General features: G+C 43.6%; 2 protein-coding genes across 4 annotated transcripts in view; both read right to left on the bottom strand.

Moving 5' to 3' along the window:
- LOC122713281 overlaps positions 1-18,346 on the bottom strand; it is a 75,039-nt gene extending 56,693 nt beyond the window's left edge. Inside the window, exon 1 of the mRNA XM_043933610.1 lies at positions 18,248-18,346. Coding sequence (XP_043789545.1) covers positions 18,248-18,346 — 99 coding nt within the window. The remainder of the gene's footprint in view (positions 1-18,247) is intronic.
- Positions 18,347-18,364: 18 nt separating this feature from the next.
- LOC122713280 (cell adhesion molecule 2-like) overlaps positions 18,365-27,223 on the bottom strand; it is a 52,645-nt gene continuing 43,786 nt past the window's right edge. For 2 of the 3 annotated variants that reach the window (XM_043933606.1, XM_043933608.1), the window contains exon 5: positions 24,574-25,237. In XM_043933606.1, coding sequence (XP_043789541.1) covers positions 25,134-25,237 — 104 coding nt within the window. In that variant the 3' untranslated portion in view covers positions 24,574-25,133. Of the gene's footprint in view, positions 18,503-24,573; positions 25,238-27,223 lie in introns of those variants that run through there. The other variant, XM_043933607.1, reaches the window with a different exon arrangement.

Raw genomic sequence — 27,223 nt, 5'->3', positions numbered from 1 at the left:
CTCGGGATTATTTTCATCGCGTTAAATTGGTACGGTTCTGAAAAATTCTCTTCTCTCTTGTCAATCGAATATTCCGCGCGCTCTGTTCAAACAAAGGATCCCTCTGTTTTCAATCCCTACTTCTACAATTTTTCGATAAAATTCAATTACCCTCGGCTCTTCTCTCCGCTATTTTTCAAACGGAGAAATTCCGAGCGGGCCGGGGAAATCAATTCTTTCGCGAATAATTCGCCTTTCGAAAACGTCGTAATATCCGAGCGAAAATATACAAAACAATACAAATATACAAAGGGCATCGCTCCTCCATTATCACGCCAACAATCCCTCGGCAGCTTCTCACGGCAGATTCCGCTATTCGCTCCTAACGACTTCTCGTAATACGCTGCACAGCAATTAAGAGTTTTTTTGTTCAGGGCAAAGTGTATTCACCCTGGGGAGAAGCGGAGGGCAGCGAGGAAGGGGACTCGGGCAAAGTCGAGTCGAGTCGAGTCGAGTCGAGTCGAGTCGGCCAGTGATGAAGAGGTGAGATCACAGAATGAGAAAAAGGGTTGCTGAAGAACGAATTGTGGTACGGACGAAGGGCCGCAAAAGGAAACGATCGAGGAACAAAGGGGTCGCTCGCGAGACAAAAGGGTCTCTTCGGTTACACTCTTGATTTTGCGATCCAAACGAGGAAAATAGCGATTCGATGCGATCCCATCCATCGGCGGCGAGGAGAAACGCTATATTTCGTTCCCGTTGTGTCTCGTTTCCCCGTGAAAACGATACCCGGTATTAAATATCGCGAGGGAAACCGATGAATCGTATACATAACAGCTTCTATCGGAAAATTGTAAAGTCCCCCTCCCAACCAATTGTTCGTCAAAATAATGGCGCGTTATTCGGCGGTAACGCGATTGGTCAAATGTCAAGAATAAAGGGGAAGTATAATTATCCGTCGATGTTATCGCCACGGTTAATCCGCGAATGTCCACTGTTTCGAACGCGAAATCGCTTTTAACAGAGATTAAATTTCATCATCGCAACTATTACTGTACTCTCTCTCTCTCTCTTTCTCGTGACTTGATGATCTTGTCCTCGTTGGAGTTCTATTTTTCCATGAGTTAAGCGGGCTAAAAAAAAAAAAAAAGAAAAAACAAAAACACTCGATATCGCGAATATTACGAAGAACGATGATGTTATCTCTCCGACTATGGATCGATATATTCCTACAATTGATCCTATTATTTCTAATAAGAAAAATATAATACCACCACAGGTAATAAATAACGTTAGTCACGGGCGACGAGATCGGTTGGCCGACTAAACCGCGGAACGATACAATTCGATAATACACGTGGTTAACCTATCCGGAAAGTTACACGGTTAACGATAAATAAATTCTACCGGACAAACATCCAGCAAACTTTTCCTCTCGTCGAAAGGGGAAATTATCTCCGAGCCAAAGAAAACGTTATCTCCTCCTACGAAACTTCGAATCTCGGCGATACGGAAGCGTCGGTGTCTTAAACTTGATTCCCTCTCCTCGAGGATCCCCCTTTTTTCCCCTTTTTCGAACGTGTTTACATTTCCAGGGGACGGGCGCGTAAGAAAAATGGCGCGTGTATTACAAAAGGAAGAACCTTAGAGGAGATACGGGTGGATAAAGCATAAATGGAGAAACGTAAAGAGGGGATACGAAGCACTTGTTTGCTTCGATCTTGGTCGGTCGCAAGTATTCTCGGCGCAGCACGCTTGTTTTGCATCGAGCAATCGATACGTCCCAATTGAAATGCGATGTTTGCCCTCTATTCAAGCTGTATAATGTTTTTTGCTCGCCGACACGTGTCGAGCGTTGTTGGACGGCGCACGAGCCGGGCGGAGATCCACGGAGAAAAAGGTGAACGAGCGATATGGAAATTCCACCTTTTTCCACCAGCTAGCTTTTCCTCGCCTCCGCGTATCCGAGCCGAGCCATCGAACGTATCGAACGTGCGGTCGCCAGTTATGCGGCGGGATTATTTTGAAACGAAGGAGGAAGAACTGGAAAGGAAACACCGATCGTTCGTTTCTTCTGGGTCGTTTGACCTCGATCCACTCGAGATACGTATTACGAATAACGGAACGGGGCGTAAATAATTCCGGGACGGAAGGAAGTGGATAAAAGCGGGAGCTTTTATCATAATTTTTTTTGTGAAAAAAAAAAGGAAAAGAAAAGAAATGAACTGGAGACGAAGAAATTTTGGACCAATTACGGAATATCGTGGAATATCATGAAGATGGAAAAAAATCATTCTTTCGGCTCTTCCACGTTTGCTCGAAAGTTTGCTCGACTGCGACTGCTCGAGATTCCCGTCTAAAACTTTGTCATTTTTGGATCGCGATTAAAGCGGTTTAACGAGTCGGGAAGTTGGATGAGTTTGATCGATAATCAATCTTAAATCTCTCGAAGAAAAGGGGATAAGATTCTTGAACGATTCTTGCAGATATTATATTAGGTTTGAACTTAGGTTCGCCACAAGAATTTAAAGTGCCGAAAGTAGTCAAGAAAAGTGGTACGAGAAGTTATCGAGGAATATCGGTGACGAAACGATACGATATGTTTCTCATTCGATACTTTTTTTTTTTTTTTATTCTCGGCATATAAATATAGAACAGCGAGAAATGAAGTTTATTTGGGAGACACATCGAACTTTTTCGCTCAGAAATATCTTCTCTATCGCGATAAAGTAACGATCCTCTTTCGGATCTTTCCAACCAAGGTTAACGAAGTTTTTTTCTGAAAGATCGAACGAGGTCTCCTTCCTTCATTTTTCCATCGACCTAAATTCACATCCTCCAATTTCGCGAAAAAAAAGGAAAAGAAAAAGAAAAGAAAAGAAAAGAAAGAAAGAGAGAAGAAAAAAAAGCAGACAATATCAAGCACAATAGAAAGATTTTTAATTCTTATTACGACGATTTAATGTTCGCGTATAATTAATTTTAATATTCAACGATTCTATCTTTCCTCCCGTGACCTCAATTGCGTGGAATTGTATCTTTGACCGATATTAATATTAACTATCGTTCAAAATTTTGCGCGGCAATTTCACGTATCTTGAACACGTATCTTGATGTATTTTGAAAAGTTTAAAAGATATTCGGGACTCACCATCGACCCGAAAGAATCGTCTAAGCGCATTTAACTAGAAAAATTACATCACCGCGAACAAAATTAAAATATCCGAGTTAATCGGGTCGCGATGAGAGAGATAGGTGACCAATAGACGGAATTAAATTAAATCGGGTTTGTACCCGTCCTGATTGGTCCTCGTTGAATCCACCGTCCGAGCTTGCACGCGGCTTTCCACCCGAACCATTTTTTGATTAATTATTCGCGAGCCAGTGGATCCAGTAGAACGGTCAGAAAGTTGGCCGTGTTATCTAAATGATCCCCAACTAATGAAATACTTATTCATTGTTTCGAGACAAGATGAACAGACAAAGTGAGAATAGTCGAGGAAATTTGGAAAGTTTCACGATTGAAATTTTAAAAGGTGGTGGAAATTTTCTTCGACGTTCATAAACGACGTTTAATTTGTTCGGGAATAAAAATTATCCGTTTTTATCCGAGTTTTTATACGCTTTCGCGCTTTTTTCTTTTTTTCTTCCCTCCTTCCTTTCTTTTTTTTTTTTTTTTTTCGAACTTTCGGAAAAAAAGAATTTAAACTCGTTGGTCAGCGTTGGTCGAGCTGCCGAAGAGCCCCGTTTTCGCGTTTATTTATTCAATCATATTTTTTTCAATGGAGAGGGAAAATATTCAACAAACTTGGAAATGTTTCCCGTAAAAAGCCGGCCCGGCTCACTGACGGCAATCGGGCAAAATATTATTTCCATAAACTGGGAAGGTATGGCGGCGGTTTTTTCACTTGGCTTGTCAGGATATATTCTACGACGGTTGCCGGAAACCGGGGCAAAGTTCTTGGACGGAGAGAGAACGAAGGGCGAATTGCTCGTCCCCGAAATGGGATCCGCTTTTTCGCCGGACCACCGGAAAATTCGATGCTTCGAAGCTTATACTTATGTATGTATATATATATATATATATCTCAATGTCAACCGAGAAACCGTTTATGGCGACCGCATACCAATTTCAACGCCCTCTCGGCGTGACACGTCCGTACACACAATGAAACCCGTTCCTGCGCTTCATTCCATTAAGTTGCACTGAAACTTGGAACTTGGCGATACTTGTTTTCGAATCTCTCTAACGAGTTTGTAATTACATCGGAAAAATTCGAAATAAAATTTTTCATTCGTTCAATCGTGGAAAATCGTTTGTCGATCGTCGCGAGACCGATTATTGTTACAAACTGTTTCGAATCGAAAGGTATCGCGCAACAACTATACACATGACTGGAAATTTTCGTAAAAGATATATATACACACGATGTAACTGACGTCTCCCTTCTCGACCTAATACCGTTCTTGCTTCCAACTCGACCGATCAATTCAAAAGTTTCACCGTCCGAGTTTATGTCAATAGTTTCGAGCATCCGTGCAAACGGCGAACCGTTGCTTTGCGGTCCACCAACATCTATTAAGCCAAGCCAAAATTCCGTCTCCTCCTCCTATACACTCGATGAAAACGAGTTTAACCAACGCACCGCTCTTCTCTTCCAACCGTTGAACCCCGCTCTTCGATTCCTCGACTCGTCCCCCTTAATTTTCGTTCGAGCGATCTAGAGTCCGAATGATCTTCCAGAGTCCGAGGCGACTGTTCGCGAGCTGTGCCGACCGACCCACACGATCCGCCCCACACTCTACGATACAACGTCTCCGGGCGGCGGCATTATTCCCGATAAGTAAGTTTCGAATACTTAATTGAAAGCAATTTCGCGGAAGCGGACCGAGGGGGTGGATAAGCGGAGTGGGAAGGGAAGGGAAGGGATGAGCCGCGTTTAAATGGGATTGTTGGCCGTTAGACAACGACTTACAGCGTTTCCGTAATTTTCGATAAGTGCTCCATAGAGCGGATACTTTGCGCTCGAGGGAGGCATTAAGAATGAATAATTACGCTTGCCTCGAGCCGCATTAACGCTCCCTCGAGACATCCGTCGAGACTGCGATCGTCATTGTTTCGTTCGAGGGAGGGGAACGAAACGACAAAAGATTCCATGTAAATTGCGCCTCTCGTCCCGATAAGTGTCCCTTTAAATCCTCGCGTGGATTGGAAACGCATCCCTATTAAATCTCGACGATGGACGAGATCTTCGATCCGTGGTATCGAAAATATTCATCGTTTGCTCGTTTATACGAGGGTGAAGGGGGTGGGCTCTTTTCTCGCAAAGATCTCCGCTTGAAGATTGGCTCGTTAAATCGCGCAGAGTGGGAAGGGAAAACGAGATTCCAACACCTTTGACCGATCGTTAATGTTAATTCGATGCAGTTAAAACGGAATCGCGAATTGGCCGCGCGCACGGACAACGAATCTTCAAACGAATCCTCGACTCGTTTCAACTCGACGACGATCCTCGAGGTTGAGAGAAAGGGGAGGCCGGACAAAAGGTGCAACGTCATTTCTCTGTCTTCGACTCGGTTCCATTAAGGCCGATGCAAACGCCGCCTCCTAACCGGAGTTAAGGGTGAAATTGGATTTCCTGTCCCTGCTCGACTATTGTGGCCGTCCTCCTCCCCCTCCCTCCCCATCGCCTTTTACCTCTCGAATTTTCCTTTTTGCAATTTTTCCGCCTCCCTTGGACCAATCTTTCCCAGACAAAATCCTCTTTCTCTTCGAGTATCCAGTAACCGACACAGGAATCTCGCGTTGGAAGAGGACCGATTATAATTACAGATTCGTGGAATAAATACGAAATTGGAAGGCGAGTACAACGCTTGCGCGTTGTTTTTTCTTTCAACGTGTTTATTTTTCCTTTCTTTCTTTTTTTTTCTTTTTTTTAAATTTTTCAACGAAAATCGAGAAGAGCGAATCAATTTAACGTTAAACGTTAACGTTGACGCGTCAATAATCTCTGTCATCCTCTTGTAATTGATTGCTAGCAACTAAGATCGAAGAGCGAATTTATCGAAGGGGGATTAGTTTTCGCTTCTCAAAGTTAAATTATTCAAAGTCAATACACTTTTTTCCTACGTACACATCGTCCTACGTACCGAGTTGGTGAAATGTAAGTAACCGAACGATAATTTCTCATCTATATTAAAAATAGATGAAATTTTTTTCGTATACAATTCAACCCGCTATATGCGGTTAAACTTGAATTTTTCTCGTTTACCTTGAGATGAAACGACGAAATTGATTTCCGGCATGGATTTCCATGGATCCATGGAAACCGGCGGCAAGATCGGAGGCAGCCAAGCTTTCGTCATCCGTTCCGCTCTGTAGGCATTGCAACCTTCCACGAGCTTAATCTTCCGTGACGTGCTGACTTGGATGCTCGGAACTTGGATGCCGAATCTCCGGGGTGCGCTCGCATCTTTCCCAAGCTTGGTAACAAGTGGAACACTCTCCCGTTAAACCATCCTCCTGGGTGCTATTGTTTGAAACACCTTTCCCACCTATAAACTATCCGCCCGAATTTCAACGACCGGAAACTTTTCTCCCCGGAATGCGCCAGATATCCCACGGAATCGTTCGTTTGACCTGAAGGGACATTAGCGGTCCGAATTGAATCTTAAGCGTTCGAATGGGGTTACCACGTATCGAAGGGAATAGCGGATCAATCTTTGCAGGATTGAAATTCTCTTGCTTTCTTTTTTTTTCTTTTTTTTTTTTTTTAATACCTGATATTTTCAACAAATTTCATGAGAAAAAAAAAAAACGAAAAAAAAATTTCTTTTCGTTTCTCTGGATTCGATTGTATCTGTACGTGGTGAGTATAATTTAATTTTTAAAAGAGATTGAAAACGAACAACTCGAAGCAGTTCGAACGGAAGAGTGTTGTATGTTTTCTTTTCTTTTTCTCTAATAAAGAAAAACTGGAAATCGATCACTCGATATCACTCGAAATATACGAGAAATGTATATGGATTGTTTGGAAATCTTGGAATTTTCAAATATGGCGAGATCGTACGGTTTATTTGAAATGGTATAATCGCGTGGCGTCGAGGAAATATGAATGGAATAACGAGAAACGAGATTTTGTGCAACAAACGTGACCGATTCGGGCGAACGATCGGTGAAGAAGCTGTAGCAGTTGTACGCGTCTTTCTTCGTTTCGGATTGGATGTCCACTTGGTTTTGTGCGAATGTTGTTGGAATAACGTGTTGACTGTTAAACGATTGTGGGAAAAAGTAACGGAGAAATCAGAAACGAGGAAAAGCTCGCAATAACGTTCTGAAGTGTCCTTTCCAAACGTTTGCGTATTATTGGGGATCGTGGCCGGGTTCAATACAGGCGGAAAGAATGGTTTTGCACGCGTGCAACCACGTGTGTACATAAGTTGGGAGTTTTTTGTATTTGTAAAAAACGTGGAGATTGTTCGAGACGAAAGGAAACAGGGAAATTCGAAGGTTTCGAGAACAAACATGATGAGAGAGAGAAAGAGAGAAAAGCTTTTCGTTCTGATTTTTATCGTTGGAATAAACGTCGTATCGATTCTTCAATTTTTTTTTTTTTTTTTTTTACAATGGAGATAACATTGTAAATTTTATTCAACCAATATTGCGTTATCCTTTATATTGTATTAAAGTTAAATGAAATACGAGGTAGATGCCGGGAAAATATTGGTAAATATATATTCGCAGAATGTTAAACAACGTTATTGGTATACGTACGATTGATCGAAAGATGACATTGTTGAATCGACAAATAAATCGAAATTAAATCGGAAAATATGAAAAGGATCGATAAATAAAGGCGATAACGAGATTATAAAGGAATTAAAGGCAAAGAAAGAAAAAGTAAGAAAATAAAAGGTATAGATAGCTTGCCACAACTTCTCGAGCTGATACGTTATTCCGTTCACGTTGCTCGATTGTCTCGGCTTATGTGTCATCGATAGCCGGATATTTTTCAAAAGATAGCTTTCTTTCGTCGCTGTGTAAATACTTTTTCAGCAACTTAAAGTAAATAGAATAAAAACTATTTCTCTCTTTCTCGTCTCGTGGAAACTTTAATATTCGATTCGATAATTGACCTTTCGAGACGCGACGCGAAGCGACGGCACGTAAATCAAAACGTTCGAAATCGCGAAAGCTCGTTACGTAAACGCGATTTTTCTCCGCGACAATTTAAGAGGTGGTAAGCGATAAAAAAAAAAAAAGGAAAAAAAGGGAAAAAAAAGAAGGTCGAACAGTTGGCCATGATATAGAATAAAATAGAATTTTAGAAAGTTTCTTCTCTCACGACCCACTTCCACGAGCTGAAAGTTTCGAGCAGCCGTTTAGAAGCGTCGTGCCGCGACAAGCTTCTCCGAGGGTATTTTTCTTCCCGTGATTTCAAGAGGAATTATTACTGGTTCCATATCTTCTCTTTCCTCCCTTCTATGTGCACGTGTATATCAGTTTCCCTAAAAAGTAATTTATGGATTCGGAACGGATACCATCCTCTCAGATACAACGTACACACGCATACATATTGGTCCAGTGAGATCGTCCATTCCCGCTAAATTCGATGTATCGTTTAATCCGCATCGATGCCCTATCCTTCAAAACAATTCTCTCTAACGAAATTAAGGTACACGAATAATTCAATATCGCAGGTGATTACGTTTTCGAAAACGTAAATCACTATCGTCGAATAATTTATTAAGTTTCCTATTTGCGCGTACGTTGATATTAATCGATCTACGAGCCTCCCTTCGTAGGATCATAACGGTGAGCGAATAAAAATTGTTACTATTAAATTTTCGTTCGAAAGCAACGAACTATTCCAACTATTCCAAATAACAAAATAGAAAATAGAAGACAGATAAGTGTGATATCGTAAAAATCGTTCACCGGAAGAATCAACCCGCAGCTCTATCACAATCTGAACGCTCGTATCACACGTGAACCATTCGGACGAAACAAGATACGATTGAATTTTCGAGGTGAAAGATCGGATAAAAATCGGAATTTTAGTAATTTCTTTCCCGGATCCGGATCCCGACAATTGGAACGATGGACTCGCAACGATGAACGTGTGGAAAAAAAGTGAGAAAGAGAGAGAGAGAGAGAGAGAGAGAGAGAAGCTCCCGTGTACAGTTTTGTAGCGAAATAATACGAAGTGTCTGATAGGTTCGATCGATTGCACCCGAAGAAATTGAATTTCGCACGGGGGGCGTTGAAGAGCCAGGATGGCAGGGTGAGCCAATAATGTCGCGGGTCATGGATGGTCGAGCTCGACGCGCCTTCGAACGAACGTGTACTCTCGTGATTTCACTACTAGCCGGGGGTATAAGAAGAATCGTGGAAAAAGAGGGATAAAACTGCGATAGAATATCGAATTCTTAGCTGGTGAAGAGTCGTGGAATAAAGATCGGTGGAGAAATAAAATGGATAAAAATCCACCCATTAATCTTGATTTCCATACAGATGGAGGATGGACCAAAGGTCTTTTCATCGAAACTTTGGTCAGGATAGGATAACGACGATGCTGAATGGTTGGTGTATTCTGAAAATTCGACCTTTCGAAGAGAGTGGAAGCTATCATTGGTTGGTATTTCTTTTTTTTTTTTTTTTTATTCCCTTTCTCAAATCACGGGGTAACTAGATCACAGGTATTCTCGTAAATTTGTGTTATTAAAACGATTATTTGATTCGAATTCACGTTTGGAAAGCAATACTTGCGTTTCAAATTAATGTTGAGCGTATATAAAGCGATATATCATTTTATGCGCGTTCCTGATGACTAGTTTAATTGCTATCAAAATATTCGCCCCGTTAATCTCTCATAATGGAGAATATCGAGTTTTAAAAGCAACGCGAAAGCGCCGCAATAATTTTATGCAAAGCGTGGCAATTTTATTTAAAAGAGTCAAAGTTCGGTTAATATGCAAATACCATCCTTTAGCTTAATGTTTACGATACAACAGATAGATTCTCGAGAATTCCATTTGCAAAAGTAACGATGAAATTATATATTTCTATCTTAATTCTTCCCTCGAAATTTTCGAATAATTCTCTCCGATTATTACCCATGAAATGCATCCACGAATTCTACGCTTAAACTCGCTGTTCCGAGGAAAAGATGGGGCGATCACGGGACTCCACTTGTATCTCGTAAACTTCCCCGACTTCGATCTTTCCTTTCCACCGTTTCCATCGTTGCCTCTGGATAACAGGTTTCTGGATATCACCGCCGCCGAGTGTTACGGCGCAATTACCATTTCCCGTTTCGCCATTTCCATTCTTCGCGATAACTTGTGGCCCAACAACAAGCTTTCTTAAAATTCCGAGAAGTTGGCGTTGTTGGCAACTTAAAAGATACCACTGCCGCTGGTCAAAAGTTTACGCCGGGCAATGGGTCGAGTTGGGGAAGAAAAGAGGGCGGAAAGAATTTTGTGGCCGAAGGCGCGCACACCTATCCTATCCTATCCTATCCCACGCTCGATACAACAATAGCATCCTTAATGTACGAGCTTCGAACGAAGGAACGAAGGTTCGTGCGGCGAATAAATACGGGTATCAATGTTATGGACTGTATTCCTGGTTGTCCCTACCTCCAAGAAATATCTCTTTCCACGAACTCGTTCCTTATTGGCGGGATACCAAGAATTATCGCGGGTGACAAACAAACAATTCTGTCGACGGAGGAGAGGAGGGAAACGATCGGATAATAACGAGAGGTTTATGAGATTAATGATCGAGAGTGGAAAAACATTTTTAGACGATATTTTATTTAACGCGTTTAACGCAGTTTATTCGCAATTTTCATTATTCCCGTTTTGTTTATCGGTTTTCGATCGTTCCCACGAAATTTCCCAGTGTACTTCCAAAATTATCCGTGGCACGGAATGCGTCAACAAAGGGCACGGTGTAAATGGTTTCATCGATGAACAAATAAACAATGCATTAATAAAACAATTGACACGATGGTGGAAATGAAAAACGGGCGAGCAAATGAACAGAAATAACGTGACCGGCATAATAGCGACAACGAAAAACAGCAAGGATTATTCGAGCGAGGCGCGTGACCGCGATGATTTAACGCGTGAAAGCATTGTCGCGTAGCCAATCGGTGAGCATTAATGGAATATATCGATAAACAAGGAAAGAGAGAAAGTAAGAGAGAGAGAGAGAGAGAAAGAAAAAATAAAGTCAAGCGGAAAATCGTCGCGATACATCGGTTCCACGTGACCATGATTCCGTTTATTCCGGGCCCGACCGACCTCTGCGTGTTGCTTTCATGGAAGATGCGCGCTCGCGCATCGTGGAATGGCCCTCATAAATTATGCCCCGAAACCAATTCGATCATCGACCGAAAGTCATGAGCGTCCAATTACGCGATTAACAGGCTGAAAACGAAATTACTCTCGCGAGGGCGAGCACCGACAATGGAATTCGATGCACGGAAACGCGTGTGTCGAAAATTTCGCACACGCGCCTCGCGCGCCTACTTCGTCCCTTTCCACACGCTACCGCGGTATCGATGAGTCAGGCTACGAAAAAAAAAAAAAAAAAAAAAAAAAAAAGGAAAAAGGGATGAAAAAGGAAAAAAAAAGTCACGTGTATTCCGTTGCATGAAAGCGATCGCAGCAAAGCGGAAAATATGCACCACGACTACGTACGTCCCCTGTGCCGGGCGCGCTCTGATTACAGGCTTTTGTGCTCGCGATAAATCTGCACGCTCGATTTATCGATGTTTACTTAAATTTCAATCTCGATTTAAAATTGCTCCGGCCGGATATCTGTTTAAAAGTGACGGCGGTAAATCAAAGAGGGCGCGATGGAAGGGCGGTCCTAAAAGTTAGGAAGGAAATTTGGACGAGCGCATTCGCGGATAGGAATCGGGTGTTGCTCGCTCTATCCTCTTCGCTCTCGCTTTCCTCGATTTTCTTTTTCTTTCCTGGAAACTGGATTCTTGGAAACTTGGAGGAGGAGAAAAATCCCGGAGAAAGTGGATGGCGCCCTCGTTAATTCCCTCGTTCCGGCGATAGACGAAGAAAATACTCGCGAATACAATCTACACCCATATAAATCTGAAACGATAAAACGCGCTGACACGGCAGGGATTGTAATTGCACCGAGTGCTTCGTGAACTGTGCATTTACATGGGGAGCGTGTACACCACCGCGTACGGGATAGAACGCCACTTGATGGTCTACTTGGCGAACAACAAACTTTTCCACCAAAGTCGTTCCTACCACCACGCACGCGCCAACCCTATTTTCCATCCAACTTCGACGCACGCCAATACCCTCTTCCCTTCCACGTTCTACTTTCTACTCCTCTAATCTCCCGACCATCTTTTACGCGTTCCAATTAATTAACCCTCTGCCGCATCGCTCGGAAACGAGGCATGCTACGATCCTCGACGTTGAACGAAGACGAAGAGGAATCGCGGAATCGCGGGTTTGGCAATCGAGCCGCTGGTTTCGAATCGCGCTCGACTATATTCGAGTCGGCTGTCAAAACAATGCTATTTCTCAGCCCGTTATGCACGGCCCATTTAAGAGACCACAGTGATGCGGTGGCGTGCCCGCCTCGCCTCGTTTCGTCTTCGACCAACCGACCAATCTCCCGAGTCGCCAACTGTCTCGCGATTTCGACCCAATAATTCGTACTTGTCTACTCTCGCGTTATCCAACTTTCTATCGTCGAATTATTAGTCTCGTCCCCGTGCCAGATATCCTAATTTCCTCCCCTCTGCTCCTTTCGTTGGAAATTCGTTGGAAATTCGTTGGAAATGGAACGTTGGTGAAACGAATGGACGATGATGAAGAAACGATTTACGAAATTGCGCAAAGTAATATTTCTCCTTTTTCTTATTATTGTTATTATCCGCGTAAGATATTTTTAACGTTTAAATTAAATCGCTTGTAATCGCGAAGAATAAGAAATTTTGTTTCATTCGTTCCAAGGATCGATCCTCCAAAGATGTTCCATATTTTTGTAGATACATAGTAAGGAGAAAAGTGAGCGTCGTCGCCCGTACCGTTTATCTGTATTACTTACGACGCTAATCTAATGCGGCGACAAATCGCTCCTCTTGATGGATTATACTCCGCGTATATATATCGTTTTATTGCTCGTTACTACGTCCTGCTGTTTATCAAACAGTATTTTTTTTTATCCATGTATCTCGCGAAGGATCGGATGTCGGCGGACAGGTTTTAGTTGTACTATTTGCAGCTAATCTATAATCCTGTAATAAATCATTCTTCCTCCATTATTTCACATATATATCTTCTATTATTTATTATATGTATTTTACGATTCTACATCTCGAAATGGATTTCACGCTGATGAAATCTGTGGAATATTATTCAAATATTTGCAGTTACGCGTTATTTGTATAAATGTATACATATATATATATATATATATATATATATATATGTATATGAAATTTCATTCAATTCGATGCGGAACGCTTTGCAACCGATAATTTTGACATAAAACTTGAACGAAACGCGTCTCTTTATTCATTGATATATATTTAACGCATTATCATATAGAACGAACGTGTTCGTGGTATTACGTTGTTGAGTGTATTATACGTTACCACAATTCTCTCCGAGTAAACGTATATTTTCGCGCTATAGATAAACTGGGTCGTTTATACCCGGCTTAATTTTTCCACTCGTTTCGAACGCGTGAGAAAATTCTAGAGATACTTATCAATGTCTCCACGACATCGTATTAATTATTATTATTTTTTTTTTCTTTTTAATTCGAACGTTAGAATTCTTTTTTCAACAACAAAGATGAAAATTTAAACGCGCAAGATAACAAGAACTTGGAAGTAAAAGATGGAAATATCCGGAGCGAATTCTAGTAATACGAAACTAGTAAAAATCTTTCTTTTTTAAACTTTCGTTAAAATTCGTTTTAGCAGAGCACTTTTTAATTCCATTTATTTTTCAACTTTTGTTTTCCTTCGTTCCCGGCCAAAGTCCGGGATATTCTGTACGCGCGACGACAAACACGCGTACGATATATACGATATATAGTTTGCTCGATAAATTGCCAAAATTGAAGGATTTTTCGTGACAACACGAAAATGATTGTTCGAAGCGAATAGGAAAGCTAACAAACTTAATCGCTGTCGGAACGTGATAAAATATTTCACACGTTGTCTTTCTGAAATTTCAATCCACAGGTTTAACAGAGATTCCGTAATTGTTTCATACGCGTTTGGTGCACGCGCCGAATCGGAAATATTTGAAATATCGAACCGATCGATCAAAAATTTTTACATCGCTTCGATGTCGAGTCGACAAAGTAACCGTTATAGTTACCCTATTCCCTATTAATATTATTCCCCGTTCCTTGGGGAATTCGCTTTCCGATGAATATAAACGACCAAGTAATTTTATTGTTTACCGATGGGGGGACGGTCGATCGATAAAATTTCACCGTACTCGACGATGGACTCGTTTCTCTCGATAATAATAATATACATCGAAACGTTGATACCGCCATCGTCGGAACGCGTAGAACAATATAACGAGAGGGAGGATAATTCGATTGTATTACCAGCGACGATTACCTAAGGATTTTAACGATTCTCGTTCCCCCGACATCAATTTTCCCGACCTCTGATTTAAGTAACGGGGATCCAGTCGAACTTGGAGAACTGGAGAAACGTTTAATCTATATTGGCAAAGTTGAGCGAATACATCTCGAGTTATATTCCGAGACCCTGTAATCTGATAATAGAGAACGAAATGAATTTTCGCCGACGACGATCCGCCTAGCATTAAAACGGGCATTCTCATTACCCTTAACAGCGTAGTCCGGCCATTGCAAGATTCGAGTGTGCTCTGTATGTAGTATATATATATATATACACATATACAGGGTTGGTGTCGGATCGATTGTTTAAAATGCAAATATTGGCAAACAAAGGGGATCCCTTCGGAAGGCAGACGACGAAGTGATTCTCCATTGGAGGCGAATAAGGATCTTGGAGGATCGTGGAGAGCCGCGTGGCCAATGGCGAACTTCCAAACGAATAAATTTTCGAGGCGTGCGCGCCAACGTTAAGCCTGCATTCCAACTTAATCCGTAATTTAAGTTCCCCGGTCACGGACCGGCCGATGTATCGATTCCCATTCGGTGTGCCGGGCCAGCCTTACCCCTTAGCCGTAAGCAAACTTGAGACAAATTTCTCTCGACGAAGCGTTCTCTTTCCTCTCTCTCTCTCTTTTCATCCTCTAATTCTCTTTCTTTCAGAAAGATCGATTCCGTACGCTTCGTGCTCGTGGAGCGAATTCCAAGCTCCAGCCAATTTCTCACGGTTGATTCGAATGGTTAATTGGAACCGCTTATCGTCGTTACAGCGCGTCGTCGTCGTAGAATAGATTCCCCTCCCCTGTGTTCGCGTCGAACGATCCGTACAACACGTATGTACAACTTAATCGCGAAACCACCCTCGCCTTCTCCTCTTCCCCACCTTTCCTCTATTATCCACAGTTAATTACCGTTCGCATAATCGTCGTCACCTCCTCCATAGTGGATGGTGGAAATGGCCCCGTCGATTAGCCCGAGATTCCAGCACGCGAAACCGACCGAGATGCGGTTATAATTCTTCCCCGTCCACCGTGCCTCCTCTATATCGCGAGTTAAATGGAACGCGGCTTTATTATTAGATAGACCACTGGATGGATCTTCCTTCCCTTCCCTTCCTTTTTTCCTCTTCCTTGTTCTCCTTTTTCTATTCGGGACCGGGGAAAAATAGGCAATCTCGTTGAGTGAACGGCCGCGATCCACGGGCGCGACGTACGGGTACATGACGCAACGTGACGTCATCAGCGTTACTTTTAAAGGATACCGGTGTAGTATGTAAATTTTGTAAGTGCTCGGATAAAACGGATAGCCACTATGTACGCTCGGCGGGAGTTACGCGAGCCGAGGGCATCATCCACCGAGCCATCCACGCTGGAAATTGAATTTTGGTCGGGGAACGATAACTGTTTACATTTCTAATCCGCTAGACAGAAGGCGGGGAGGGGATAGCGCCGCCTTGTAATCCGTACTTTAGCTCCGATTTTGGATCCGGCGGCGCAACTAAATGTAAATTATCGTGATATTAAAAAGAAACGGCGAGATCCGTGTCCCTTTCGTGTAAATTAAATCTTCGCGATTGGGATGAAGGGTTTTAAGGGTTTTGCCGCTTCGTCGACATTCGATCCCTGTAAATAATGGTCCGACGAATTTCGATATTAATAAATTGGGGCGAAACGTCGATTCGTCGCGTATCGGGCGAAAGGAGAAAATTGGATATCTGTCCACGCGATAGCGCACGTGTGCATCGCGATGCCTCGTTAGAACGTGAACTTCCGGGCAGCAGAGAGAGAGAGAGAGAGAGAGAGAGGGAATTATTAGATCTTAACGATCTCTCGCTGGAGAGAGATTCAGACGAGGTGACGAAAGAACCGAAGCGAAACACCGGAGGCGTCGTCGTAAAATTCTCCTCGAAATTATTCTCGCGCGTAATTAAAGTGCATAACTTTCGAAAAATGGTTCGAAAGGATGATTTGCGAATGATATGGTTCAACGACAACCGATTCGTCATGGACGGGATCTTTCGAGACTCGGTTTATCCATCGATCAAGACCTGAACTCGCGTGTTAAACCCTTCCACGCGTTATTTATCGAATTCCTCGATTATCCTGCCTCTTGTCCGTATAAATCGTGATTTAGGAGGAGGGGAAGAGATCGCGTCTGCACAGGGCGGCGTAACGACCTGTTCCCTCCGCGTTAACGACCCAGCCCGAAACTTCCTTTCCTTCCGTTCAAGCGCGGTCCTCTGATCGAAACGAAAAGGAAATCCGTCTCTCCTCTTCACGGCCCCGCCACGAATTTTTCCTGCTCCACTTCATAAACGTATAATTTGTTCGGCGGTTCGGTTTGAAAACTGTTACTCTTTCGAAGAACGGTAAATTCGTCGGTGTCAAGAAAGGGATAATGGAAAAAGGGTATCCGTAACCCTGTCCATCCACCCTGTTCCACCCTTCTTCCACGCTACGCTTTCTTCCGCCAGTTCTTTTTTTATTTCCCTACCACGTTCCGGGCCATCTAGCTTGGGAGACTATAAAACGCTTCACCCTCTCCTCCTCGCCCTCCCTCTTTGTCTTGTCTCCGTTTCTCGCTCCTTTTTAACCTGCATCCACCTGTGTGTGTCTCGTTTCACAATAACGAGAGCTACGCTCGGTCCTGTGTTTTTTTTTTTCTCTTTTTTTTTTTTTTTTTTTTTTTTTTTTCCCACCATGTCCCTTCTTTCCTTTCCACCACTTCGGCGGTTTTCACCCTTCGTCGCCTCGTAAACTCCGAAGTGCAAACGGGAGATACGTTCGGGGAGAACGCTTGTTGGTCACGAGATGTTGTCATCGGGTCGGAAATTCCATTTAACCGGAGGACTGAAATACGCGTGTCGTTCCAAGCTCGTTGCACGCCCGCCGTTGCACGTCGATCAGAATGATACGATAATTGAACCGATAAGGTAATTTTCCATGGAACGCTGAGATGAATCGTTGCGTTGCGGATCGAGAAACGTTCGTCTGAAATTCTTTTGAAATTTAATGCGTTAATTTCTGCTTTTTTTCTTTCTCTCCCTCTCTCTTTCTCTGTTTCGAGCGACCTCCGCGTCGCGTAGCCAGTTCAACGATCATATCGATGCTCGGCGCGGGGTCTCGTTTTCGAAATGGAATTTAAAGAACCGGTAGGATTTTTTTTCCCCGGGGAAAATAGAAGTGACGTTTCCAGTCGTGTGTTACCTACGAGAAGAGAAAGAGAGGAGTAAAAAAATATAGGGGGAAAATATATATATATATATATATAAAACGTTTTTCGCTTGGAGCGAAAATATTTTTCATATTTCGAGAATTTTTCAGAGACGCGTCACGTTATTTTCCGCCTCGAATGCATCGTTGTTATTTCACGTCAAACGACATAAGTTGGAACTCGAAACTTGAATGATTAACGAAAACACGAATATCGGACGTATCGTATCGTAATACGTTCGTTAATCTAGGATGGTAAAAAAAAAAAAAAAGGAAATTTCAATTGGAAAGAATTGCTCGGAAAAAAGAAAAATAGAAGAGTCGCTCGATGGGAAGAGGATGGATGAAATTTCGTTATTTCGGAGATAATAGACGAGTGGAGATATCGTATACCACTTACCTCGGTTGCGTTCTCGTGTGGTCTATCTATCGCAGACAGAATAGTAGCAAGGTTGGTTCGTTGGTTTACAGTTAGACAGGATGGCGGTCGTGTATCCATCGTTGATGGCTCGTGTTAAACCTACCTTAGAAGCTGGGTACGCGCGACCCGTTTGCATGTCGGCTTCTCGCAAAGCTGGTCAATACGAGCGCGACCGTACGCACACAGCTTTCCTTCTCCCTCGGCTCTCCCGTTCGTTCGTTTCGTTCACCTTTTCTTAAGAGAAAAAAAGATGCGCATTACAAATGCTGTACTCGAGATTGCAATGGAACGGGATGGCCGGCAATTAATTTTCTCGGATACTTTTCCCGGATTAAATTCTTCTCGTCTCACGCATTCGAACGAAATTGTGAAATTTTTTTTAATCGATTCTTGATGAAAATTGACGGAGGTGATCGTAAAAAAAAAAAAGCTAAAAATATACGTGAAAATACACGTGTACAAATACAAGAGCGTAATAGACACTCGTGAGCGCTCGAACGTCCGTGTACTAAAAGTTTCAGGGATCGAGGTGCGATTTATACACGTGAAACAAAAACCCCTAACAGGGGAGTCAAAGTTTAGAATTGGAAGCTCGAATGTATACGACGTGAACGAGCGTTTTGACACGTGGTCGAGGAAATCGTTGGTAAAAATGGGACAAAAGTTTCAAACTCGAATCGAAACGTCGCGAAATTTTTTTTTTCTTTTTTCTCTCTTTCTCCCCCCTCCCTCCTTCGATTCAATTCGAACGAGGCGCGTTAACTTTAGTAGCTCGTTAATACTTACCATTCCTTTCGTTCTTCGATCTCTCTCTCTCTCTCTTTCTCTCTCTCTCTCTCTCCTTGCGGAAATTGGCCCGAAAACACAGTTTCCCGTGGTTTTTCACGATTCTCTATCCCCGTTGAGAGCGGGGGAACGCCGCGAGCAGTGAATTTCAAGCGTGGTAAAACTTGGGAAAAGATGTCTTGTCCGTGGCCAGTTAACCTTAATTTGGAGCGCGGCCAGTTCACGGTTATTAAGAATCGACGAACCATATCGCGACCGTTTAAAGTTTCAATTCTCTCCGTGCCCCTGCGAGAATTCGACAACGTGAAGTCTCCAAAGTACCAGAAATGATATATATATATAAATGAAATTCGAAATATTCCTTTGTCGAATGTTTGTCGAATTCAATAAACGTTGGAACAATTTTAAAAAGCACCATATGCGTGTTCTTCTAAATATATTTCGTTTAATATCTTCAACGTTTCTTATATGGGGAGGGGATACGTGAAATTTAAATTTCAAATATTTCCTATTCCGATTCGATTCAACAACACTGACTTTGTTTAAAGTCAATATCGTTCTCGAGACGCGCGCGAGATACGTTTTGCGGTTGTCACGATAAGAAGAACGCGAGATCGCGTTAAAAAAAGGAGAAAAGAGAAGAAAAGAAAAGAAAAAAGTGGCGTGATCGGTTAATCGGGGTAATTATGAACGTTACGCGCGTTCCTTGAAACGTTCGTTGAAACGCTCGATTCGTTAATTGGCGAGCTAGCGAGTTAGTCACGTAACTAGCGTTCAACGGGCTAATGAAAGTCCCAAGTTTTTCCAACCATTTTAAAACTTTCCATTTAACGAGGGGCGCGATCGATAAAATTTACCGATCCTGGCCCTTCGCGATTACCGGATGTCGAGGATGCGTTCACAAACGCGTCGAATGAACGGAAGAAAGAGGGGATGGGAAGAAGGAAACGAGGTCGAGAAATAATCGCATAATTGATGGTGAAACGCGTTAATTTCACGGGGGGGGAAAGGTGGCTCGTTTCGATATTTGTCGACCCGTTTCTGATTACCGTCAACAAGAAAGGAGAAGAGGGGATGCATCGAGGTGGCAGTAATGCAGCAACGGTGAAAGGGTGTCAACGGTGGCAACGAGGTCCTTTGACGCTCGTTAGTTACTTATCCATCGGGCAAAGGGTGGATGGCCGCGATAAAGGATCGTCATAGACTCGGCTCGAGGTGAGTACGAATAAAGGGCAGGCCGGGAAGGAAACGCGTTGAAAAAGCTACCGTCTGTCTTCCGGGATCCGCTCATTTTCACGGAACGACCTGAAAGATAGAAATTGCGGCAAAGGAACACAGAGAGAGAGAGAGAGAGAGAGAGAGAGAGAGAAAGAGTGAGAGAAAGAGAGAGAACGAGAGCCTCGAAGAATCTATACATCTGAAAGCTAGTAGGGAACACGGGCAGCTGGTTGGTAGCGTTGGTAGCGTTGGTAGCTTCGTTAAAAAGCCTCGAAACACACACTCTCCATTCTACCCTTCCTTTCAACGTTTTTTATTTATTAAACATCGTAATATATTATAGTATGTACAATAATATACCTATCTAATCTAACGATATCACTGCGATTACAGATTCTTCCATGGTTTTCGTTTTTTTTTTTTTTATTCTTCTCCCTCTCGTCAATTCGTTCGATTGCGTCGTGAATGCATTTTTTTCGCTTGGCATCGTCGATTAAAGGAATTACAGGCTGCCGAGTGTGCGTGAATGTGTATGTATGTGTGCGCACGTGTATGCGTGTATATGTGTGTGGACAGACGACGAGCCATTTTCGTATTTAATCTCTTTCTACTCTTCTTCGTGCATTGTTCTCTTCTCTTGGTAATCGCTCGCACCGCTCGATGTTTCCGTTTCCGCTATACCGTGACATTTCAACTTTCCGTTTATTTAGCCAGTCTCTGTTGTGTGTCGACGACGCGGCAGGAGAAACATGGCGTCGTTCGTCGTTCGCGAAACCGAGCGAAACTAACGCGTCGAAAGAGAGCCAGGAGAAAAATGAATCGATGCCTTTTTTCCCTTTTTCTTTCTTTCTTTCTTTCTTTCTTTCTTTCTTTTTTTTTCTTTTCTTATTTGTCCATTTGCCTCTTTCCCACCAGTATCGACATCACTTTCTCTTTCAGGGAGGACCAGAAAAGACCGCCGGAACGAAGTTGGCGGGGACGCGCGAAGGGCAAAGCGATTCGGGCGCAGTCGAAGGAGGGAGGGGAGGCATCGAAGCCGACCACCGGACTGTGACAAGACCCGATTCGAATTCTATTCGCAGCCCCGAAATTCAATTCGCGACGAGGTTGTTGTATCTATCCGGAACCAACGAAATCCACAGTTTTGCTCCACGCGTCTCTTCTCCTTTCCGTTTCCCTCCGCGTTCACCTCCGCGTCTCGCGTTTCATCGATGCTCGCGATTCTAGAGAAACCGGTTCCTTTGATCATTCCTTTTTTTTTTCTTTTAAAGCGACTCTCTATCTTCGTTTCAACGGATACTCGAAAACGATTTATCGAAATTGAATAACGCGGGACTTAATCGTTAAATTATTTGTAGGAAAAACAGTAAAAATCCTCGATCTTCTCGATTTCTTCTCGATCTTATTCACGCGGAGAACTATTGTCTTATGTGTATATATATATATATACTTTATTTCATCTTACTTATCTTAAATTTTCGTTTCGGCAGTGGGAATGTATGCAATTTTTTTTTTTTCGCTTTCTTAACTTCAACCGATCTCGTCGCAAATTTAATGAAAATAAAAATCACCGAATTCGGATTTTTCGTTTTCGAAACGCAGAGAAGATTTATGGAAGGGGCGGCAGCACTCGAGTAACGGGGGATTCGAGTTAGCTTGGAAACGTTAGCTACACTCGATCGGTGAGGGATAAAAAAGAAAACGAGGGTAAAATCGGCGCGAGCGCAAATAAACGGGACTCGCGAGGCGAGGGATCGAATCTGTTGCCGCTTAATGGACCACGACCTGTCCGTTAGTTTCGCGTAGTTTTCGAAACCCGAGCTAACTTTTCCCCCGTTCCATTCCTCGAGGCACACGCGCGATTATTCTCCTCCCCTCTCGAGAATCGTGGCGCGAGTCGTTTCATCTTCAACTTCCTTCGTCGCTTCGCCCTCGACCAAAACTTGCCTCGCTGAACGTTGACTGGCTCCCGGATCGAGTTTCGAGGTTATACGCTATTTTTCTCTCCTTCTCCTCCTCCTCCTCCTCCTTCTCCTTTTCCTTCTCCTCGTAACTCTTACCACTCTCTGGATCCCTTTCGACCGTTCGCGCCCGCATAATCCAAGTAGAAAGAACCACCACCGTGGGTAGGTAGGAACGCGAAGGTGTGTTGTGACGAGGGGATGGAGGAGGGTGGTAGGATTCGATCGAACGAAGGATACTTTCTGCAGGGATGTCTGCGAGGATGATCACACATCGAAACACACACAAATAGAAAGTGAAAACTCGTCGTCGTTTTCAATTTCGTATCCGCGGACGGGGTAGTGGATCCCGGTACCCTCCGATGATCGGCGAACCCTATTATATATATATATATACCAGCGCGTTTAAAAAAAAAGAGAAAAAAAATGACGTCGAGGTGCGCAGAATCGCAGGCGCGGGGAGGAGGTTCGAGAAGGAAGGAGTAATGTACACGGTAGTAAAAAGGAGTTTCGTTTGGAAAAAGGAGTTTCGGCGGAGAAGGGGATACGATATTTCGAAAGTTGGGCGGTACACGGTTCGCGGATCATCGAACGGGAGGAACGACGATAAAGTTTGTACACGAGGGTTGCTCGAAGCTGGATCATCGCCTTCCACGAGCGGCGGAGAGTAATTCGGTGCCGTGGCTCCGCCCGTTTACGAGGGAAATCAGCGATGATCCGGCGTTCGATTATCGATCCGTATCGAAGGATCGTGGTTGGGATGGGAGCTACACCGCCCGCGAAACTCGATTTCCACGCGGCAAACGCGATTACTAGATCCAGCGCGCGTCGGTGTTCAGGTGAGAGAGAGTTGGAGCGGCGCGCGTTTAAGCGGCGTGTAACTATCATCACCCGGCCACAATTTATAATACAGACGCTATGTACAGGTTCCCGTCGTACTTCGCCGTCGACGCTAATACCGACGGCAAACGGACAGATCTAAACGACATCGGTTCGTCACCCGGTTTGTGTTAACTTTCGATCACCAATCGTCTTTCCCGATGTCGTCCTTTCCCTTCCTCTCGTTAAGTCCGATCTTCTCGATTACCTTTCTCTCATCGTCGCGCGAGACGAAGAGGTGCGCGCGATCGTGTGATTCCTTGCAGGAAGCGTTTTACGTTCGGCGTGTGTACGATTTTATACAGTGAATTGCGACGCTTATGGAACGGCTTATGGAATGGGTAAAGTAAAACGATATGAAAAAATCAAAATTTGTTATCATGCTCCAGTTTTCCCTTACCTTACCCCTGAATTTTCGCAACGTTTAGACTAATTCGGCTTTCACCGCGGGTAAATTGGTCGACCGGTGATCGCGATATCACGAACGAATTTGTATAAAAGCCAATCACGAAACCAATCCCGCGAGCTAAAAATCACGGAATTCATCGAATATTTGGCTCCCCTCCTCCCCGTTGGACGCCGGGAATCGATAAGCTTGATAAACGGAACGATCGTAAACATTCGGAAAATTAGAGCGCGGGAACGCGAGTTCCGCTCGGTCGAAGGGCGACCGATTATTTTCGAGCGGCTCGGCAACAATAATTTCCCGTAATCGTTTTCAATCGCGAAACGTTTGCATTTCTGAGTGTTAATCGGGTGGAAAGGATTTGCTGCGACCGTTTTTCGTCCACCGTGGCGACAATGATGCATGCCCGACCGTGGTCGCCGTAATGCGCTCGTAACGTTTAACGTTCGGTATCGCGATCGGTAACGCACCGTGTAAAACCGTGTCAACGCGTACCGTGCCGCTTCAATGTTTTCAATGTAAAAATCACTGGCTCGCATCGAAAGGATTTCTCTCCCCGAATAAACATCCTTCCCGGATTCTTTCATTCGTTTGTTCCTCGCGCGCGATACTTTTCCACGTCACGGTTAACCAACGGGCTGCGCATCCCGCGATCCCAAGAAAGCTCGAGGTTCTTACGAGTCGAGTCACGTTTTATTTCCCGGCGAACGTTGTCTCGCGCATCCCCCCATTCCGAACATTCGACCGATCGTAAAACGTACCGCGAGACGGTTGTTTCTCGCTTTTACGCCTCTCGTAAATCGGTTCCTCTCACTGCGGATTATCGAACCCCTCCTTTTCCCCTTCCAACAAAGAAAACCAGAAGAAATTTCTCTTCCCGGGCCCATCTTCGGTATTAGCGTCGACGTTCCCTTAATTTAAACGTTTCCTCTCTCTCTCTCTCTCCCTCTCCCTCTCCCTCTCTCTCTCTCTCTCTCTCTCTCTCTCTCTCTCTCTCTCTTTCTCTCTCTCTCTCCTTTTTCTCGACCGAGAGACACGTACGATACCTTCCGATATCTTCTTCTCGGGACACGCACACACATCGATCTCGATTCTTGGGACGAATCGAGCGACTCGTCTCCACGACTCGTTTCTCCTCGATCGTTCGCTATCGATGGCGTCCAAGACGAGACGAAACACGCGCACCATTATTCCATTCGACACCCAATCTCGTCGAATCTCTTTCGTTTTCGTCGAAACGACATCGAAAACTACATCGTTCGCATCGTTCTCTTTCTACTCGCATGACCGAATGACCAACATCAATTCGCGAATATCTCACCGGCAGGTACGAATATGTATACGATTCGATCGAACGTGAATGCGTTCCTCTTTTTCTCCAAGAAACGAATACCGCTGAGTTTCTTGTGGGCAGTTTTGTGTAATTCGTAATTCGCGGTGCTCGATGCGTCTCCACGCATCGGTCGCGAACACATGTTTTTCTCTCCAACGACCTCTCTCGTCGGTTCCCGTCGCGCGTCAACGCGATTAAATCCGACGGATTGATCGGTGGCCCGTCTCTAAGAAAATAAGGCGTCACAGCGACGATTCGTGCGACTCGTTACGTGTTCGACGTTTACACCGAGGAGGATATGTACAAAATGATCAGAGACACCAAAAGACAGCTCGAGGATAAAATAGGTCCCGCCGTTCCGGTCTGCATCGCTTCTGGTCGCTCGCCTGCAACAAACAAGCCATCTCGTTCTCATCCGCTCCGTATTCGCCACGTCTTCTTTTGTCAAACCCTGCCTTCTTATTGTTATTTGAACTGCGTATATATATATGTGTGTGTGTGTATATATCGAAACACGGCAGTCACGCGTAGAATGCTTTGTCTCGATCTTCTCGCGCGACGCCCTTGTATTAAATTAATATTGGAAGTTCTGGAATTCCTGGGAGTCAGCTTGCGGCGAATCGGGATCAAGGGTTAAACGTTCTTTGATTAGGAGTCGGTTCGTATCCGAGGATCACGCGGTATTCGCATTTATGTATCGTTAGATTAAATCGCTTTGGATATTAGATCGAAATTTTCCTTCTTTTGTCGCCTAATTTGCGCGCGTGTTTCGTTTACAATTATTTAACCTGAATTAACCAGGAGAGTAACTAGCTGTGAATTGTCGCGAATAATCAGGATATTTGTTGAAACGAAATATTCTATTAATCGTGAGTTATCGTAAAATATACTGTCGTATAAATTTTAACTCTGGAGGAAACAAATTTACGACACAAAATATCAGTGGAAATATTTTTTTTTTTTTTTCAGTTTAAATTTAATTTTATTCCTCTTGATCCTTTATTTTCGAATAATAAAACTTAAGAAACAGGTAGAGAAAGTTATTTTTATCATTGCATTTCAAAGAAGGTTGTATACGCGGTTAGTAAAGTACGGTTCGAGAAAACATTGACATTTCACGTGCGCCGTGAAAAATAAATCTAATAAATAAATCATACATTTTTCTTTTTTTTTTCTCTCTTTTTCCTCCTCGATATAATTTCTATTCACGGAAATTTTCAATGCGCCTCGGTCGGCCGGCTTTAAAGAAGCTTTTCAAGGAAGGAAAAAAGAGATTTTCACGGTGTACGCGTCACTTTCGGAAATAAAACTTGGCGAGATTGTTTGCGTTCCTCCGTGAAGCGAAGGTATTCGAACGTGGCAAAGAATAATCCGGATTATTCATTCCACCCGATAGAATTGTATCGCTTCGTTTTCGAATCAAAGTGTTTGAGAAGTGTTCGGAAAGAAGAGCGGGCGGACGAGATGAAAATAAAGGGAAGAGGAGGGGTGGGGGAGAGAGGACGAGTTTTAAAAGTTAAAGCAGACGATGTCGTGGGAAATATCTTTTCGCTTCGTTTTTTTTTTTTTTTTTATTTCTATTTCGCCAAAACGATACCAACAAGTTTCGAAATACCGAAAATTTCCTCGCTTGCTTCCTTCTTCCTCGCGCGATACTAATAGGGAGATATATAGTTGTATACTTTTGCGACAGACCGAAATCCAATTTCCGCTCGATTTCGTTCCGCAGAATTTCTTCCAACGATCCGCGGACCGTTGGAAGTTCTCGTCATTTGCATACGCGCTCGGATATACACCCTTCGTTATCTATATAATCGTTCCTCTCGAATACGTATTCGCGAGGATCGACATCGACTTGCATCAACCCCCACGAAGAATTTTTAATATCGATAATAATTTCGTTCCGGGCCGAACTAAGTATTCGCTCTTGCGCGCGAATAAAATTTCTCAAGCAAAACGGTAAATAAAGGAAAGAAAGAGAAACAACGACGGATCACGAGCACGGTCGAAACCGAGTATTTTATTAAAAAATACTTGGGGAGAATCGTGATGAAAAAATTCGGAAAAAATCTCGTTCCAACTTGGTTGCGTCGAGGCGGCAACCAAGTATTTTCTTCGCGGTCGCGCGCGTCCTATAGGGAAGGGGTGGGGGGAGGGATCACGGGGAGGGGGGCAAACATTCTCGCCACGGTGAAACTCGTTTGCTCCGCGGCAGGATCGGTGAATAAACATGCAAAACTTGGCGGCCGCGTAATTGCCAAGTTCTGATAGGCTGATTGCCTGAGAGGACCCAGATGCCGGGTCGAATCTGGGAGAGGACAGGTGCGCGAGATACGAGGTCAAATTTTCCAGCTGCCAGCCGAACCGAAACA

This window comes from Apis laboriosa, unplaced genomic scaffold (genome assembly GCF_014066325.1).
Source record: "Apis laboriosa isolate Shangri-la unplaced genomic scaffold, ASM1406632v1 scaffold23_cov150, whole genome shotgun sequence".
Lineage (NCBI taxonomy): Eukaryota > Metazoa > Arthropoda > Insecta > Hymenoptera > Apidae > Apis > Apis laboriosa.
The sequence above is the reverse complement of the archived record's forward strand: the minus strand, read 5'-3'. Positions and strand labels throughout refer to the sequence as shown.